This window comes from Calypte anna, chromosome 1, assembly GCF_003957555.1.
Source record: "Calypte anna isolate BGI_N300 chromosome 1, bCalAnn1_v1.p, whole genome shotgun sequence".
In the NCBI taxonomy this organism is placed as follows: Eukaryota; Metazoa; Chordata; class Aves; order Apodiformes; family Trochilidae; genus Calypte; species Calypte anna.
The window spans coordinates 15,415,135-15,431,369 of record NC_044244.1 but is presented as its reverse complement, the minus strand read 5'-3'; the positions used below and the strand labels follow the sequence as shown (position 1 = coordinate 15,431,369).

Here is a 16,235-nt window from a genome sequence, read left to right as displayed (position 1 = left end):
TAACCCATCAAATACCATCCTGCCGTGACCAAAGGTGAACTCGTCCCTACCGTAACCCCAGGTGCTCAGGCTTTGCCGAGAGAGCAGCCAGCCAGGAGCCACCCTCCAGCACGGCACCTCATGCGCCGAGCCCAGACCGGAGGGATTAACGCCGAGCACGGACCAGGCAGGCTGGGCCCTCTGCGGGCAGCTCAGCGGAGCCCACGGGAGGCGAGGGAACCCACGCACACACACACACGGGAGTAGCGGAGCTTCCCGACGTGCGCGGAGCTGCTCACAGGCCACACGGAGCCCCCACAACAGGCGAGGAACCGCCCGGGACACCCAACGACACCCAACGACCTCCAACCGCCCCACCTCAGACCACCTTGCAACGGCCCCTCTGCAGCCGGGCTTCGAGGGAAGCGGCTGCGGCAGCCGTGGCTCCGTGCCGGCCGTATCCGCCACTCAGCTCCCTCAGCTCCCTCACCTCAGCGGAGCCGCTCGCCAGAATGCAGCGCGGCGCTCCCGCCCGGACGTTTGAAATCGCCACCCGCTCACGTGACGCGCTCCGCGCTCTCTCATTGGCCGGTTCGAACGATACACGGAAACACCCCCACCAGCCCCGGGGCATTCTGGGGGCTGTAGTCAGCCGGGGGTCCCCAACGGCCTCCGGTGGTTCCGCCAGGGTCGCGCCGCGCCGCGCCCCGCCCCGCCGCTGGGCAGCGACCTCCTGGCGGGGACTGGTCCGGAGGGGTTAAATTTTTGTAGTTGGTTGCTGGCTGGGAGAACTAGAAATGGGCCTCTGGAGCACCAAAGCGCCCAGGACCATCAGAGGCTGCCCAGAAAGCTGCTGCAGGCGCCGGGGGTGGCCTCATGGTTGGCAGCCGCCAGGTCTGGTGCCACGGCCCATCCGACTCCGCTCGGCCTCGCAGGCCTGGCCGCACCTCGGCTCCTTTATGCTCCTCAACTGCAGGCGCCGGCCGTGATGTTTCATCCCTGCATCTGGAGCCCGATTCTCCTGGCTGACCTTGGCGGCTGTGGCGCTGTCAGCGATGGAGGGGAAACCTCGGTATGCCTGGCATGTGAGGAGCTGCCGGCTGCACTAGGACAGGACCTGCAGGGAGCCCAGGAGTTCTCTGCTTTCCTGAAGCAGACTGCAAGGTCCTGCTCGTTAGCAAGGCCCAAGTGCCGTGCCACTTACAGTGGAGAGTGAAGATAGTTTCCTTTTGTTTCCTCCAACAGCTTTGTGTCCTTTGCTGGGTATGATTTTTCCAGTAACTTAACTGTACCAAAAGGGTTATGTACCTGTTCGTAAGGTGACATGGATTAGTAAGATTCCTGGATGTCAGTCCCAGCTTCTGACAGTCATCAATGTGAGCTGACTGATCAAAGAGTTATAAAAGTAGACCCAAGTCAGTAAGAAACACCAGGAAAACACTGCTCTTCCAGATTTCTTTCCAGATTTCTTCTAACATTTAATGCTGTGCAGTAGTCTTAATACATGGATGGCCTCAGAAATTGCAGTTGACTGATGCATACTGAGTATTTCGGGATGTCTAATTAATAAACATTGGAGTGGAATTTAGCAGCTGAAAAAGAATGGTTAATCATGACCTGGAGATTTTCATATAAAGTATTTTGTAACCTTTCTCTAATTGGTCACTTACACTTTGGTGTCTTTCATGAAGCCCTGCAAGAAATGTGTATGAACTTGAGTATATAGCAAGAATCCTATATATTAGCTAATGTGCAATGTAAATTGCTGGGACTAATAGGCTACTAGGTTGAGTATTAGCATGCTCACCCCTCACCTTTCCTGCCACCCCACCACTGCCTTCCTCCTGGCTGGCAGTGGTCAGTCAGATGATGAGTGTCAGCCTTTGTTGCTTGTCACACCATTCTGATTATGGAGTTGCTGTCTTCCAGCTTTTTATCTCAGGGTTTTTATCTTTTTAGCTTCTAGCTTTTCATCACAGGTACTGTGCTTTTCTCACACCTTGAATTACTATTACTGATGTAAAAATTTCAGTCCTATGATTTTACTTTCCATTCTTCTCTTGCACTGCTCTAGCCTATAGAATGTCTCACTATTTGCTCAACAGCAGTTTCTTTCAGTAAGTCAAGCAAAAGTCCATGGCTGTGTTAACAATACTGGGCCATGCACATTACAAAGGATAATTTTCCACAAAGAAACATATGATAGAAGAATAAAAATTGATGGGATCTCAGAAATTTGTTATATGACCAATAATGAACAATCTCACACTTCTGAGACGAGGCTTGCACATACCTCCCCTTCTGCTTAGTTCAGTCAAAAAGTGAAAGCATCAATAAGAAACAGAAAACCAAGATGAAATTAATGGGCAAAGGAGCAAATAGCCAGGAAGTGCTACAGATTTTGGGACTGAAGTAGAAAAAATTTATAAAGAAAATAAGAACATGCAAGAAAAATTCAGTGTACAGCTCTTACTGCAGCATCTACCATCCTATACATGTTACTTAAGAGGCATCCAGCTCCCTGGCAGAATCCAAAACATGTATCTGATATATTCTTAGGATCAGCTCTGAAGATTATTGAAGTAATTCAAGTCAGCAATTCTTTACAGATATCTGAATTTCTTCCTTGAGGTCATTGTAATGTTTGCTTTTCTCTATATTTAATATGTTAGTAATAATAAAGAAGTATTAGATGTCCTCGGTAGCTCTGCTGGTTTCAGTGACAGTTTTACTTGCATATCCATTAGGACTAAACAGCACTTGCACTTCAATTGAAGTGCACAGTATTGATGAAGTAAAAATAACTTTTTAATGAATGTTATTTATGGATAATGCAATTTATGGATAAGACCCCTGAGAGTATGAATAAACAGGCTTAGCCTTAATTTTCTGTAGTGTGATATCCCAGACATAATTAGAAATTGTTAATTGTTTTACTAAAACTAAAGGAACCAATGTTATTTATATAAAAATATAAATGCTATCTGAAGGAAAGGCAAAAGCCTTTAGAAATGCAGCAGGACAAGATCAGATTTGTCTTATCAGCAATTATATGTGACAATAAGCTTAATGTAACAGTTCAATGAGCAATAAGTTGTTTGTTTTGTTTTTTTTTTTCCACAGTTTAAAGATGATGCAGTAAGGTGTTCACATATTATTTTATGAAAGGACTTTGGCCTGTTTTTCTAAACTAGAAATTTAAAGATGCTTTTTCATGAGTCCTACAAATAGTTACTGGACCATTAGATGTATTATATGAAAGCACCACTAACCCAGGTAACAAAGCAGTTCCCAGCTTTTGGGAGAACTTCAGCATTGGCATAGCCTCTTGTGAATTATAGCTCCAGGTGGTCGGGGAAGAACAGGATGTGTGTGACTTTGTTAATAATCTAAATGTCCAAATGTTTTCTGCTGTGCTGATACACTATTGACTGACTGCTTATTGAATGTAATTGTGCTATAAAAGTCAACAGATTGTTAAAGAAGATACCCACTTTTTCATTACAATATTTGACTATTGGAGCATATCTAAGTGATGGTGGCTTGAAATTTCTCTCCTGCCAAGTTAAACCAAATTACAGTTATAGAAAGGAACTAACTTTTACCCAAAAATAGCCTGTGATCTTATAGAAAGTAGTTCTCAGTTACAGCTCATCCTGTGCTTTTCACCACCAGCACCCTCCATCTGTGCATTACTTGTGCTGCTATGAATTTGGCAATGCTTTAGCAGTGAGCTGCTGTTTATAAGAAGGGATCTGAGCTGCTAAAAGAAGACAGTCATTGGGATTACTCACTGCTTGCCTTGTGAGCTGCTCTGAGGAATTTTTTTAAGAACTATATCAAAATTAGCTTTAGAAAACCAGTAATTTAAGAATTTTGATTGACACATATCAAGCACTCCCAGACTGGCATTGGTCAAGTTGATGGGCCTGGAAGAAAGATTCTTTCTTTTGGTACTGAGTGAAGATTTTCCTCTTTTGTGCATGGAAACAAGAGGATTAAAAAGGACAGCTTTTTCCTCTCTGCAAGAAGAAATCTGATGCATTGGGAACTCGATCACCAAGACACCATGAATGTTTCCAGGAGGTAAGCAGCTCATCCTGCATTCCCCCCAGGTAGGCAAAGGAAAGCAAGCTACTGATTGGGAGAATATTCTTCTTGTGGTCTTCATGTTATGCTGGCAGGTGATCACAAACTGTTATTTTATTTACAGTTACACAAGATAGAAGGTAGCTCTTGTTCTAATAGGAGTGTTAAATGTGTATTTCTAATTATGCAACTACTTTCTGTAAAGCCTCAGCTGCAGAACTTCTGTTTTATTAATTACTATTGCAAATTGTGCTTCCTACTCTTTAATTTAAGTAGGTAAACATAATTTGTGTTTAAATGCTCTTTACTTGTAACCTGTATCTACATTAACATTTTTGCTAACTCCTTCTCTTCTGTAATAATAACAGCAGGAATATGTGTGAACCAGAGCTGTGGTGTATCTGATACTTCTTAGACCCCTTCCTAAGATATATGAAAATCACAAGCTGGTTTTGATATTCCTTGGGCATTCCAGTTTTGAATGTCCACAGTTCCACTTTTTACTTTTCCTAAAAAAAAAAAAAAGCCCACTGGGGCTTAGCAGTCATTTTTCAGTACAGATAGCAATAACCAGAGGTCATTTACCCTAGACAAACAGTTCTACTTTCAAACAATTTGGGAAAGGTGGCAAAGCAATGTAAAATGTTACTCCAGAAAATCCTACAGATTTTTTTTTGTGTAGTTATTGCTGACTGATATCTTTGACTAATGAATATCTTGACAGACCTCAGAGGGAAGTCCTCTCTGAAAAGCTGAGACAGAAACATTACCAGAGCAGGATGGGGAGCTCACATAGCACATGCTGTGCTTATTGCTATGGACTAAAGCTTTGGAAATTGGTAGGTTTTTTAAAACTCAGGTACTTTCATAATATTGCAAAATGAAAGGATATGCTTTTTCTCATGCAACTGATCTGTACCAACAGCAAGAGCACTGTGTGTCCTTTAAGAAGCCCATACCAAGTCTCTGCCTGTCCGTGAGAGAGAAATACCAAATGTTTTGTATTTCCAGTTATGGAAATCACTTTATTAACCCCATACAGTTTGAAGAGCTCTTTCCCAAATCTAGTCAATAATAGAAGGCACACTCTGGACTTCACTATAAACACCACTGAACTGTTAAAAGAAAAGAATAATTGTAAATCTTAATCTTTTTGTTATGGCAGGATACATTCTCTCCGTGCTCACAGACAGAGAACCAATGGGAACAAAAGTGAGACCTGGCACAGTAACTCTGGGTTCAAGCACCAGCATGGAGATGATCTTGCTACAGTCCATACCCTTTATACAGTGATAGTCATGATCCTTCTACTGGCAATCTGGGGAGCCTGGTCAAGAAAGGATTCATCCTTATAGCAGCAATATGCTTTGTTTGTCATTGTGTTGATTATCAATATCCCAGAGGTAAAAAAATGGTCTCAGCATATTACAGTTTACTTGAAACTGCTTAAACTGTTGCTATTTGTGGAACTGAACCTGTAGAGCAATCTAACCAGTGATGTACAGAACATGGCTTTGTGAATAACATATAACTGCTTGCACTATAAATGTGCTTATATTATGCTTTGCATGTACAGAAAACTTACTTCAAGCACTGTATGCTAGCAAGAAGAGTTCAACTTACGCTTTTATTGGTCAGTGTTTTGTATATCCACCCCAGCTTTCCCCTTCTCATCTTAGGTTGTCCAGTCTTTACCTCTGCTAAGCTTATCTGTCCCCATCTATGGTAAAATAGGTACTATACACAGGCAAGTAATCTGCCACATCACAGCAACATAGGGAAGAAAAACCAATAAAATCAGGTATTCTGCAGGCAAAGGATGACCTCTGAGTAAGTCAAATTCTCATCACGGTTGCTGAAGAGTGTTTGTATAGAGCATGGGGCTTGCATCTGTGTATTTTTAACTTATGGTAGTACTTTTGTGTAATAAAGGCATTTAAAGGAATAAAATAATGAAATAAACTTTGTTTGTAAGCGTTCTTTTTTTCCAGAACCAACTGTCTTGGTCTTTGATCCTGTACCAACCTGTTTAATTCACTCTCAACCACTTACTGCTTTTCCATATATTCATTAATACCTTCCAGCAGTACCAACCTCAACATACACCCCCCCTGTTGAGGGCGTGGAATTCCACACTCCTAATATTCATGAAAGTAACTACACTCAGAAAACCCACAAGCTTTCTGAAAAATGCAGCTGGTTGGCAGTCTCTGTTAAACTGTTAATTTTATGGTTGCCTGCTCCTGATGACCTCAGGTTAATGGACTGGCAACTCTGAGGAGCAGTGGCTGTTATGAACAATAATTCAAGCCTTTGGAGCTTACACTCAGCTCAACCCCCAAATTTCACCCTTGCCTAAACTAATGAACAGTGTCCAGTAAAGAACTGCCAGACATTTTCTTTTGGGAATAGAGAATAATTATGTAGTAGCTGAGGATAACTCTTTGCGTGTCTCATTCTGGTATCCACCCACAAGCAGGAGGGCCAGGTAAACCAAAATGTTTCTGAGAAGTCCTGAATGGCAAACTTTAGGGAGTGCTTACAAAGTATGGGGAGCACCAGACACCTGTTTGGAGGAGGCAGCAGTAGAATATGGAAGTGCTTTGACAACCTTCATTAAGAAATTATAAATTTCCTTGAAGAGCATGTACAGCTATTGAGGAGCTTCAGCTACCATGAGAAAAAGAAAGGGTAGACAAAGCACAGCACCTGATGGGCCGGCATGAGCCAGGGGAAGGAAGACCTTTACAACTCCTCATAGAAAATGTTGGTTCATGGTTACACTTAAGACACATCATAAAATAATATTTTAAGCTACAAAATGTATCTAGGCTGGCATGGATACCTCAACCAATATATTAAGCTACAAAATAGAACACATTTTTCTTTCTTAAACTTTTGCTTTGGTGGAAAGCAGGAATGGTTGATTAACAGATAAATTACAAATCCAATTTTACTAATTTACAGTGTGTTCAGAAAGACAAGTCTAAGTTTGCAGGGTCGACAAAATCTACATTTATTACCAGTCTGTGTAGAAATTTTGTTTAATTTAGTAAGGTAATGTAACTAGAAGTAGAGGGAACACTGTGTTCTTGCAGGGCAATGGCAAAGTCTCTCACTGTCAACAGACAGAAGTCATCTATCCGACTGATACTATGGAGGCTTAAGCTCCCCAAGCCACTCCCAGTAAATCCACCCATGAAAACAGCTCATTCAGATCTCACAGAAAATTACAAATTCATAATTTAACTCATGTCAACAGTAACAAACTAGTTACTGTTTTGACACCAATGAAACAGACTGACAAGCAGTAGAAACTGGGAACCCTATTTTTGTAATATGTATCAACTGTTAGGCAGCAATCTTTAACATGAAATAAATAATAAAGAGACCTGACTGTTGTTTTATTCCATGTTCAAAAAAGGCTCCGTGGTTTAAACATACCCGTCTGCTGTTCTTTCAGTCTACCAAAAACAATGTCAGCAGTTCAGCCAGCAAATCTGGTGATATATTCCATGTACCAATTGGCCTGTCAGCAAAAGAAAACAAGTCTTTTATTTCCCATGGTCATTATCACACGTTGATGTTACATGTTTTATTTCAGAAGACTCAAGTCTTTCCAAGTTCTATTTTTCACTACTGCTTCACAATGCCCTTTAGAGGATGATGCATTTTGTAAAACCATCTTTAAATCAAGAACTCAGCACAGCCATTTCTCATTAAGAATTTCTTGTGGCAAGCCTTGTCATTCGCTTTGGTCTTGCTAAGTATTTTACCATTGATTTGGATGCAAAGAATGGTATTTGTATGACTATATTTTAAACTGAGGAATGAACCAAAATCTAAATGGAAAACTGAAGCTAGGGATTTCCATATTAAATACAGAAACACAGACACGAGCCCATAGGAAGTCAGCATCACTATGTGTAATTCAGTGTTATAAAAGAGAAGCACCTCTCATTCTCCTTTTAATGCCAAAGCTACAGTACCACAACAGCACAGCAATACCTCAGCACTATGCTGCACCTGATGACATCCAACTGTCCACCACCACACACCATCATCCATACTGACTTTATTCACAGTTCTGCACATCCCTGATGCCCCTGCTCTACACTGCCCCACCACTGCCTGCCATGCTGCCCCTCCTGCCTATCCCTGTTCTCAAAGTGTGGTCTCTCATTTATCATTAAAGCTTAGATGTCATCAAAATACTCAGTACTACACTGCTTTGTAGTGAAATGCAGGATGAATTGCAATAAAGTGTTTTTACATTTTAAAAAGCTTTCTTTTTCCTTTAATAAAAATTTATTTCCACATTTTCATAGAACATCTTTTGTTGACATTCTGCAAACAATGCTATCCACTAAGGTGCCGATCTTTTCTTCCTGTGGAGTAACTTTGTACACCTGGAGAGAAAAAGAAGAGTAAGAAAAATGTAAAAGCTGTGTCAGGAAGTAAAATATTATCACATTTCCTCTAAAAATATGTACATGAGACTTCCCCTCCACCAATTTTTGCATTGGAAATTCCTATCTTGTCCTGACTGCATGACAAAATTGGGACTGAAGAACCAAGAAAATGCTGAAACTGCAAGACAAAGGGAAGCTAAGAAACTGAATGAAAGCAGGAATTTTAGTTCCACATTAGGATTTGTCCAATTGTAGGTCTCCCAACATTACTTTCATGGACATGATCAGGATGATTTAAGTTACTTGAATTTTATCAAGTGAAGCACATATGCTTCAAGATACCTACCTAGCATATGGGAATCTGTTAAAAGCACATATGCCCTAACACAGCTCCTAGCAGCTAATCAACAGATTTTTAGTTTTAGCCACCCATGCTGGGACTATTTATGTGCCTATGATTATGAAACTGTTCAGGAGTGAAAATTTATTTTTAGTTAAATGGATATTTGCCTGAGAAAAGAGGAAGCAAAAGTGCCTGAGTGGTAGGCAGCAGTATGGAATTTATTTTTATGTTCCAACTTCCTGATGACATTAAGAATTTGAAGACTTAAAGTCTGTGATGTTGGGGTGGGACAACTACAACTTTTCTCAAGTAAAAATTTTAAGAAATAAATAATCAAAGTTCACTTAAAAAAATTTCCAGTTATGCTAAAGAAATAGAGACCCTAAGTTAATTATATCCATCGACATTTAATCTGACAACTAAATAAACAATCCCTTTTCTTTGAGCTAGTTATCTCTTTTGGCTACGTACCTTTTTGACTTTGACAATATCTGTTAACTGTGGGAGTTCATCTAGGGAAACCTGTTGGCCTTCTACCTGAGATATTATATCTTCCAAATTTACAGTTTTTTCTCTGTCCACAACCAGAACGATGAGTAGGGCTTCATCATTGTCTGAAATGCCAAACTTTTTAAATGCATCTGAAATCTAAGAAAAGATAAAAATATCAAAATATTATGAGTTATTTTCTTCCTGCATATAAACAACCTTTTCAGTTACTGAGTTAAATAAACCAAGAGTATAAACTGACACAGATTTACATTAATGGAATTCTGATGAGCTACAATAGATGACATATTAGAGATAATAAAAAATAACAGTAACTTTTATTAGTAGCTAGATAAACAGTTAAGTGAATATGTATATTTAGTTTGGCTGCATGGATCTTAGCAAGGTTCTCTGGCAAAAAATGCATCTGTTCAGTAAATCTTACATTGTTGTTTGGTGAAAGGTTGAAAATAATTTCTGCATAGAGAGTTCTGGTCTTCATTTTACCTATCTTGTGTAGATGAACTGCTTTGTTGGCCGCCACAAGAATCTGAAAAGGATCTACAATCTGTAAAACACAACAGAATATGTTAAACAGAATTGACATGCTATTTTGAATTCTATAAAAAATCTGACCACTTGATAGCCTAAGTATGCAATTGTAGAAATGTGCAAAACAGCATCATAATAGTAATTTTAGGATTATTTCTGGAGGGGGGTAATACTTGACATAAAAATAAAGATTACACTCTTTCTAGCAGGTTTTTTTAAATCCTTTGTAAAAAGAAGCACATTAATAAATCTTCTGTCAGTAAACTGCCTGAGTTTCCTTTCATAACTATTGCTTTGCTAATTCTAACAAAAAAAGACCAAGAAACAAGTTAGGTGTTTAAGTGAGCACAAAGGCTCCAAAGAGCAGATTTTGGACAGCATTTAGCAATTAGCATTACGTTTCATCGATTGGAGTTAAATAGCTCTGCCGAGACAGATCTGAAGTGAATGAAGACGACAACTATTTTGGCGAACCGTGCCACGGCCCATCCTTTTAGAGAGATGAACCTTTACACTGAACAGTATCACAATGAAATTAAAGGAAGGGCATCTTCATAGAGGAAGCGCAGTACGAGTACAGCAATCCGTGTGACAGCGTCGGCAAGCGGAGCTCGTTCCTCGTGGAGTTCCCACTGCCCTCAAAACCCGTACGAACAGGACGGCCGAAGCATGTACGCACTCACCATCGCAGGGTTGATCAGTGCTCCTTCAATAGACCCTTCCATGGCCTTTTTTCGTAGAGCAGCGGCATTTTTGACGTGGTTGAAGAGGAGCAGCGTCACGCTGCAGTCGGGGAACAGCTCCAGCCGATGGGTCAGATCCATCTCGCTCGGCCGGAGCAGGCGGGCCCCGGCAGCGTCCCCGCCACAGGGACGATTACACGAAGACACACGGCTCGTCTCGGATGAAACACAATTTTAATAGCACACAACCATTCACACCCGGTTTCAACGCTCCCTAGACGCGAAACCCAAGGTCTGGCACCAGGCCGCACCTCCCCCCGCCCGGCCAGGCGCGCTCCTCACCCCTTCCCGCCCGGCAGCCCCCGCCTGCCCTGGCTCCTCCTCCCGCCCGGACTCCCAACCGAACCCGACACGGCTCGGCCGCCGCACGCCCCAAAACCTCAGCTCTGCCCGGCCAGCCCCTCCGCCGAGAGCCCGCGCCGCCGGGACCCTCCTCCCCGCGCTCGGCCCTCCCCGGAAGGGCGGCCTCTTCCCCGCCAGCGCCGAGGTGGCTGCGGGATGGAGCGCGGAGGGGCCTACGCGTTCTCCGCCGCCCTGAGCGGAGCCTTCCTGCTGTCGTGCCTGCTCTTCGCGGCCATCAACCGCCGCCAGCGCGGCCCCTACATGGACGAGGCCTTCCACGTCCCTCAGGCGCAGGCGTACTGCCAGGGCCGCTTCCTCCAGGTGCTGCGCGGGAGCCGAGCCGGCCCGGCCCGGCCGTGGATAAGGAGGCATGGTGTCCATAAGAGACCGTGGGCGCTTTTGAAAGGGGAATCATGTGTGGTCCTTTTCCAGAACTGTGTTGTCCGCTTTCTGTGACCTGACGGTGCTGTATTGTGCTGTGCAGGAGACACAGTGTTCAAAATTTTCAGTCTTAAAATGCCAGAAATGGGCTAAACACCCAAGGTAACGAAGTGGGGCACGGATGGGGATGGTTGGTCCTAACAGACGTGGGTCCCGTAACAGGGACGTGGTTCAGCACTGGGCTCAGAGTTAGATTGATTGTTGCACTGGATGGTCTTCAAGGTCTTTCCAACCCGAGTGATTCTGTGGTTCTGTAGCCTGTCATGCATCTCCTCCATTTTTTTGTGGTGGCAGCTCCATAACCCTGTTTCTCTCTCCCTTCCCAGTGGGACCCCATGATCACCACGCTGCCAGGCTTGTACCTGGTTTCGGTGGGAATTGTGAAGCCTGCGGCATGGCTCTTTGGCTGGACGGGAAGCGTGGTGTGTTCTGCAGGAATGCTCAGGTTTATTAACCTCCTTTTCACTGCTGGGAACTTGTATTTACTGTATTTACTTCTGTTCAAGATCCATCAGAAGAATAAGGTATGGTCAGAATAGTTTCATGTGCTTATACAGGCAGTTTTGAGGGCTCTGTATTTTCACTTCTCTACACGTAAGCTTCTATTTTATGTAACTGCAAATATTACTGTCAATGGAGCCTATTTATTTTCTCTAATTTTTTTTTATGCATTATTTCTCTCTTAGGGTGTGGTCTGCTAAAAATTTGCTCTTGTGCATAACTATAAGTAGTCCCATGGAAATAAAAATTAAAGTTAGTACACATACAGACTTAACATGCAAAGGTCTGAATGGTCATCTGGTTAAAATTGCTTAAGATTCTCCAGAACACTTGAATCATTGAATCCTAAGTGAAGCCCTGTGAGCTGCATTTAAACTAAACCATATTCTTTAGAAAGGTAGCAGGTTTGATGTCAATATTTAGAACCAGAGAATGATTCAAGTCAGAAGGAACTGAAGAATGATTCGGGTTGGAAGGAGCCTTAGGAAGTTTACCTGGCAAATCAATACAGGCCCCAGCCCTAAGGTCAGACCACCTTGGGACCTGGAAAGCTCTCTGAAGGATGGAAAGTGACTGTACAACCTCTCTGTGCAATCTGCTTTGTGCCTGACTGGCCTTACAGTGGAGAGGGTTTTTCTTACATCCAGTCTGAACCTCTGATCTCAGTTTACGACTGTTGTCTTTTGTCCTCCTGCTGTGTAACACTTTGAGGAGCTGGCTTGCTTTACCTATCTCCATCCTCACAGGAATTGGTTGACTGCTGTTTGATTCCCCAAATCCATCTTTTTTCTAGACTGAACAAGGCCATCTCCTTCAACCTCTCCTCTCAGGGCAGGAGCTTCAGCCCTCAGCTGGCTTGGTGGCCCTCCACTGTTTTCCTAGTCCACTAGTGCCTTTTTTGATATTGCAGGGCACAAAATTGGACATTGTATTCTAGGTACAGCCTGAGAGTAAAGAGGGATATTAATTTCCCTTGATCTGCTGATCTGCTCTTTTTAATACAGCCCAGGGGGCTGTTGCTGTTCTTTAGTTCCAGGTCACACTGCCAGCTCATGTTCACCTCACTGTCTGCCAAGACTTCCATCTCCCTTCCCACAGAGCAGCAGCTCTTCGGCTACTCTGTATCCCAACCTGTATCATTTTGGAAATCTCTTTCTTTCCAGGTGCAGGCATTTGCATTTGTCCATGTTGAATTTCATAATATTTGTTGCCCCATTCCTCCAGCCTCTCCTGGTCATTCTGGGTGGCAATTCTGCATTTTAGTATGTTGCCTGGTCTTCTCAGTTTAGTGTAATCTTTTGATCAAAATGTATTCTTACTGCCTTCAAGTCACTGATGAAAATCTTAAACAGGACAGGCCCCTGTATAGATCCCTATGATACTTTGGTTGTTACTCTTCTTTGGGTAGAGTGGCACCAGTTCACCATCCAGACAGTTTTTACTTGTCTAGATGTCTACTTATCCAGACCATAACAGTTCAACTTGGATACAAGAATGTTGTGTGTTTCAAGTGGTGGACCATCCACTGCTGCAGTAGGTAAATTGTTCCAGTGGTTAATGGCATATTCAAAGTCTTTCCCTGTAGTGACACATCTTTATTTTTAACCATAAGAATATTTGTTCCTTGTCCTTAGTAAACGAAGGGTTCCTTACTACAACGAAAATTTCTTATGCTGTATTTTCTTACAGGGGACTCTTCATGTGTAAGCACATGGTAAGACTATACAAAACCAGGTTAAATTCAATAAATTGTTTCCACTTTCCAGACAGTTCTAATTTTATGCTTGGAGGTGAAAATACAAATGTAAGAAAACTAAGGATTTCATGACAGTACTGTTAAATGTTAGAAAATGTAGTTTTATTGTTGGCACTTCTTTGAACTTGGTATTTTCTCTAGTCCTCTTTTTGGTAAGTTGGTGATTGGCTGTTTCATGCTATGCTACATCGTTCAGAATCATCACACAACATTTGTTGATGTTATGAATTACATTGCATCGTGTAGTGCAAGTGATGATTGGGAGGAGTTTTTAACTTCATGGTCTCCAACCTTTAGAGTTCCTTTTCTAGCGCATTAATTACAATGAAGGTAAACAGAGCTGCACTAAAGATTAGAAACTTGGAACTGGCTGCTCTGTGGACGGGCTTCAAAGGAGGCAATAGTGTAAGCATAGAATGATTCATTCTGCTGTCTCACAAATAAACAGAATATGATTATTAGGTTGCAGGGGTATAAAACATTGATTTTTTTTTCCTCTTTTGCCTGTTAGTGCAGCTCTTTTATCCTAGATATGAAAGCAATTATAGTCCTACAGTGATATTAATTGTTTTAATTAATTTTAATAAGTGAACATTTGACATATGAAAGAATTTTGTGTATTATTTTTGGCTATATTTTTAACTCATCTGCAGTAAAGTTCCATACTTTCATTGGTCTTGGAACATTTTATAGTCTGGCACTGTGTGTTAACATAGCAGGAGGTTAACAGAAATGTAGCATGCTTCTTGAGTAATGGAACTAAAGGGTATAAGGGATGTTATATTGTAATGGAATTCTCAATAATTATACTCTTTTTGTTGTCAGGGTTTTTTTTCCTTAAAATTGTATTTTATTTTTATTGGACATTGTTAACTGTATTTTTCTGTTTCTTCTCTAGGCTGTGTCTGATTTCCAAAGAATCTTGTCTACATTAACTCTTGCAACATTTCCTGCACTTTATTTTTTTACATTCCTTTATTATACAGACCCAGGATCAGTATTTTTCACTCTCTTTGCCTATTTAATGTGCCTTTATGGTAACCATAAAACGTCAGCTCTGCTTGGATTTTGTGGCTTCATGTTTCGTCAGACAAATATTGTGTGGACAGTTTTTTGTGCTGGAAATATTGCTGCAGAGAAGCTAAGTGAAGCCTGGAAGACAGAGTTACAGAAAAAGAAAGATGAAAAGAATTTTTCCAGGAAAGGATCATTTTCAGATTTGTTCAGAATATTGAAGTTTCTTATTGAATATCTTGTTTCACCTAAAAACTTAGTTACACTTACTGCTTTAACTTGGCCATATATTATATTAGTAATTATGTTCTTTGTTTTTGTCTTCATCAATGGTGGAATAGTTGTTGGTGACAGAAGTAGCCATGAAGCTTGTTTGCACTTTCCTCAGCTGTTCTATTTTTTGTCCTTTACTGTCTTTTTTTCATTCCCTCACTTATTGACCCCTACTAAAATCAGAAAGTTCTTTCTGTCGTTACAAAAGCACCCTGTAATGTACAGCTTAACTGCTGTCATCTCTTTATTCCTGATCTGGAAGTTTACCTATGTCCATAAGTATCTACTAGCAGATAACAGGCATTATACATTCTATGTCTGGAGAAAGATCTTCCAAAGACATGAGCTTGTAAAATATGTATTAGTTCCAGTCTATATGTTTGCTGGCTGGAGCTTTGTTGATACATTAAAATCAAAATCGATATTCTGGATCTTAATGTATTTTGTATGTTTATTAGCTGTCACAGTTCCTCAAAAATTGCTAGAATTTCGTTACTTTATTTTGCCATTCTTAATATATAGGCTCAATATTCCATTCCCATCTCTATACAGACAACTTCTGGAGCTGGCTTTTTATACAGTTGTTAATGCTGTAACTATTTATATTTTTCTAAACAAAACATTCCAGTGGCCAAATAGTAATGAAATCCAGAGGTTTATGTGGTGATATTTTCTTTTTTTTTGATACTTTCATACATTTAGGGAAACTAGTTCTGTTTCAGGACTATGGACTCTGGAATAAAGCAATATGTTTTGTGTTATTTAATGACATTTTTTTGCCAGTTGGAACTGAAGAAGTGAACTGTTTGCTTATATTATTGCAAATGTATCTAATGTGAGAGCTGGTATGTTGTCATGTGAGGATAATCCATACATTGAATTTATGAGCTGCTGAAATCAACAAATTCAATATGAGGGGAAATTTGAGAACACCTTTCTCTTATTAATGTGAATAAGGGAGATGTTTACAGTAGTTTTTCATTATAATGAAATATTATATAACATCTTTGAAGGTATGACAGCACATAAGTGTGTTTCAGAAGTTTCTGTTTATTAAAATAAAGTATTTCAGCGTTTAACATTGTTATTGCTCAGTGCATGTTTATGCCATGGATCAGGCCACTTCCATCTAGGTTTTGCTAGTGGCCAAGGTATGAACCACTACTGGAGTATAATGTTTTCAAAACCTCCTGCATCCCACTGAATTTTTATGTTTTTGTTTTTTGTTTTTTGTTTTTTGTTTTTTTTTTTTGTCAATTAGTGCTTACATTAGTTAGTAACTCATTAGTCATTAACTCATG

The 16,235-nt window shown here is 41.1% G+C and overlaps 2 protein-coding genes across 5 annotated transcripts; one reads left to right on the top strand and one right to left on the bottom strand.

Moving 5' to 3' along the window:
* Nucleotides 1–8,349: 8,349 nt before the first annotated feature.
* Nucleotides 8,350–11,235, bottom strand: TPRKB (TP53RK binding protein). Of its 3 annotated transcripts, none has more exons than XM_030469159.1 (5): nucleotides 11,127–11,235; nucleotides 10,548–10,763; nucleotides 9,758–9,880; nucleotides 9,295–9,471; nucleotides 8,350–8,477 (listed from the first exon to the last, which is right to left on the bottom strand). In XM_030469159.1, the coding sequence occupies exons 2-5, from the start codon at nucleotides 10,686–10,688 to the stop codon at nucleotides 8,391–8,393; spliced, it is 528 nt and encodes a 175-aa protein (XP_030325019.1). In that variant the 5' UTR covers nucleotides 10,689–10,763; nucleotides 11,127–11,235; the 3' UTR covers nucleotides 8,350–8,390. The 3 variants fall into 3 exon arrangements, with proteins under 3 accessions (XP_030325019.1, XP_030325018.1, XP_030325020.1); XM_030469158.1 differs by lacking the exon at nucleotides 11,127–11,235 and adding an exon at nucleotides 10,987–11,065; XM_030469160.1 differs by lacking the exon at nucleotides 11,127–11,235 and adding an exon at nucleotides 10,890–10,903.
* LOC103527744 (ALG10 alpha-1,2-glucosyltransferase) lies at nucleotides 10,936–16,022 on the top strand. 2 transcript variants are annotated; one of them, XM_030469157.1, is made up of 4 exons: nucleotides 10,936–11,270; nucleotides 11,717–11,914; nucleotides 13,581–13,605; nucleotides 14,546–14,622. In XM_030469157.1, exons 1-3 carry the CDS (start codon nucleotides 11,106–11,108, stop codon nucleotides 13,596–13,598), a joined length of 381 nt encoding a protein of 126 aa, XP_030325017.1. In that variant the 5' UTR covers nucleotides 10,936–11,105; the 3' UTR covers nucleotides 13,599–13,605; nucleotides 14,546–14,622. The 2 variants fall into 2 exon arrangements, with proteins under 2 accessions (XP_030325017.1, XP_030325015.1); XM_030469155.1 differs by lacking the exon at nucleotides 13,581–13,605 and having other exon boundaries at nucleotides 14,546–16,022.
* Nucleotides 16,023–16,235: the final 213 nt, after the last annotated feature.

What these genes read in the sequence shown, in the direction of transcription:
- LOC103527744 (XM_030469155.1), top strand. Translation starts at nt 11,106, where the DNA reads ATGGAGCGCGGAGGGGCCTACGCGTTCTCCGCCGCCCTGAGCGGAGCC. An exon ending in GCCAGGGCCGCTTCCTCCAG is followed by an intron (nt 11,271 to 11,716) that starts GTGCTGCGCGGG and finishes CTCCCTTCCCAG; the next exon opens with TGGGACCCCATGATCACCAC. An exon ending in AGATCCATCAGAAGAATAAG is followed by an intron (nt 11,915 to 14,545) that starts GTATGGTCAGAA and finishes TTTCTTCTCTAG; the next exon opens with GCTGTGTCTGATTTCCAAAG.
- TPRKB (XM_030469159.1), bottom strand. Translation starts at nt 10,688, where the DNA reads ATGGATCTGACCCATCGGCTGGAGCTGTTCCCCGACTGCAGCGTGACG. An exon ending in ACCTTTCACCAAACAACAAT is followed by an intron (nt 9,472 to 9,757) that starts GTAAGATTTACT and finishes ATCTTTTCTTAG; the next exon opens with ATTTCAGATGCATTTAAAAA. An exon ending in ATATTGTCAAAGTCAAAAAG is followed by an intron (nt 8,478 to 9,294) that starts GTACGTAGCCAA and finishes TTTTCTCTCCAG; the next exon opens with GTGTACAAAGTTACTCCACA.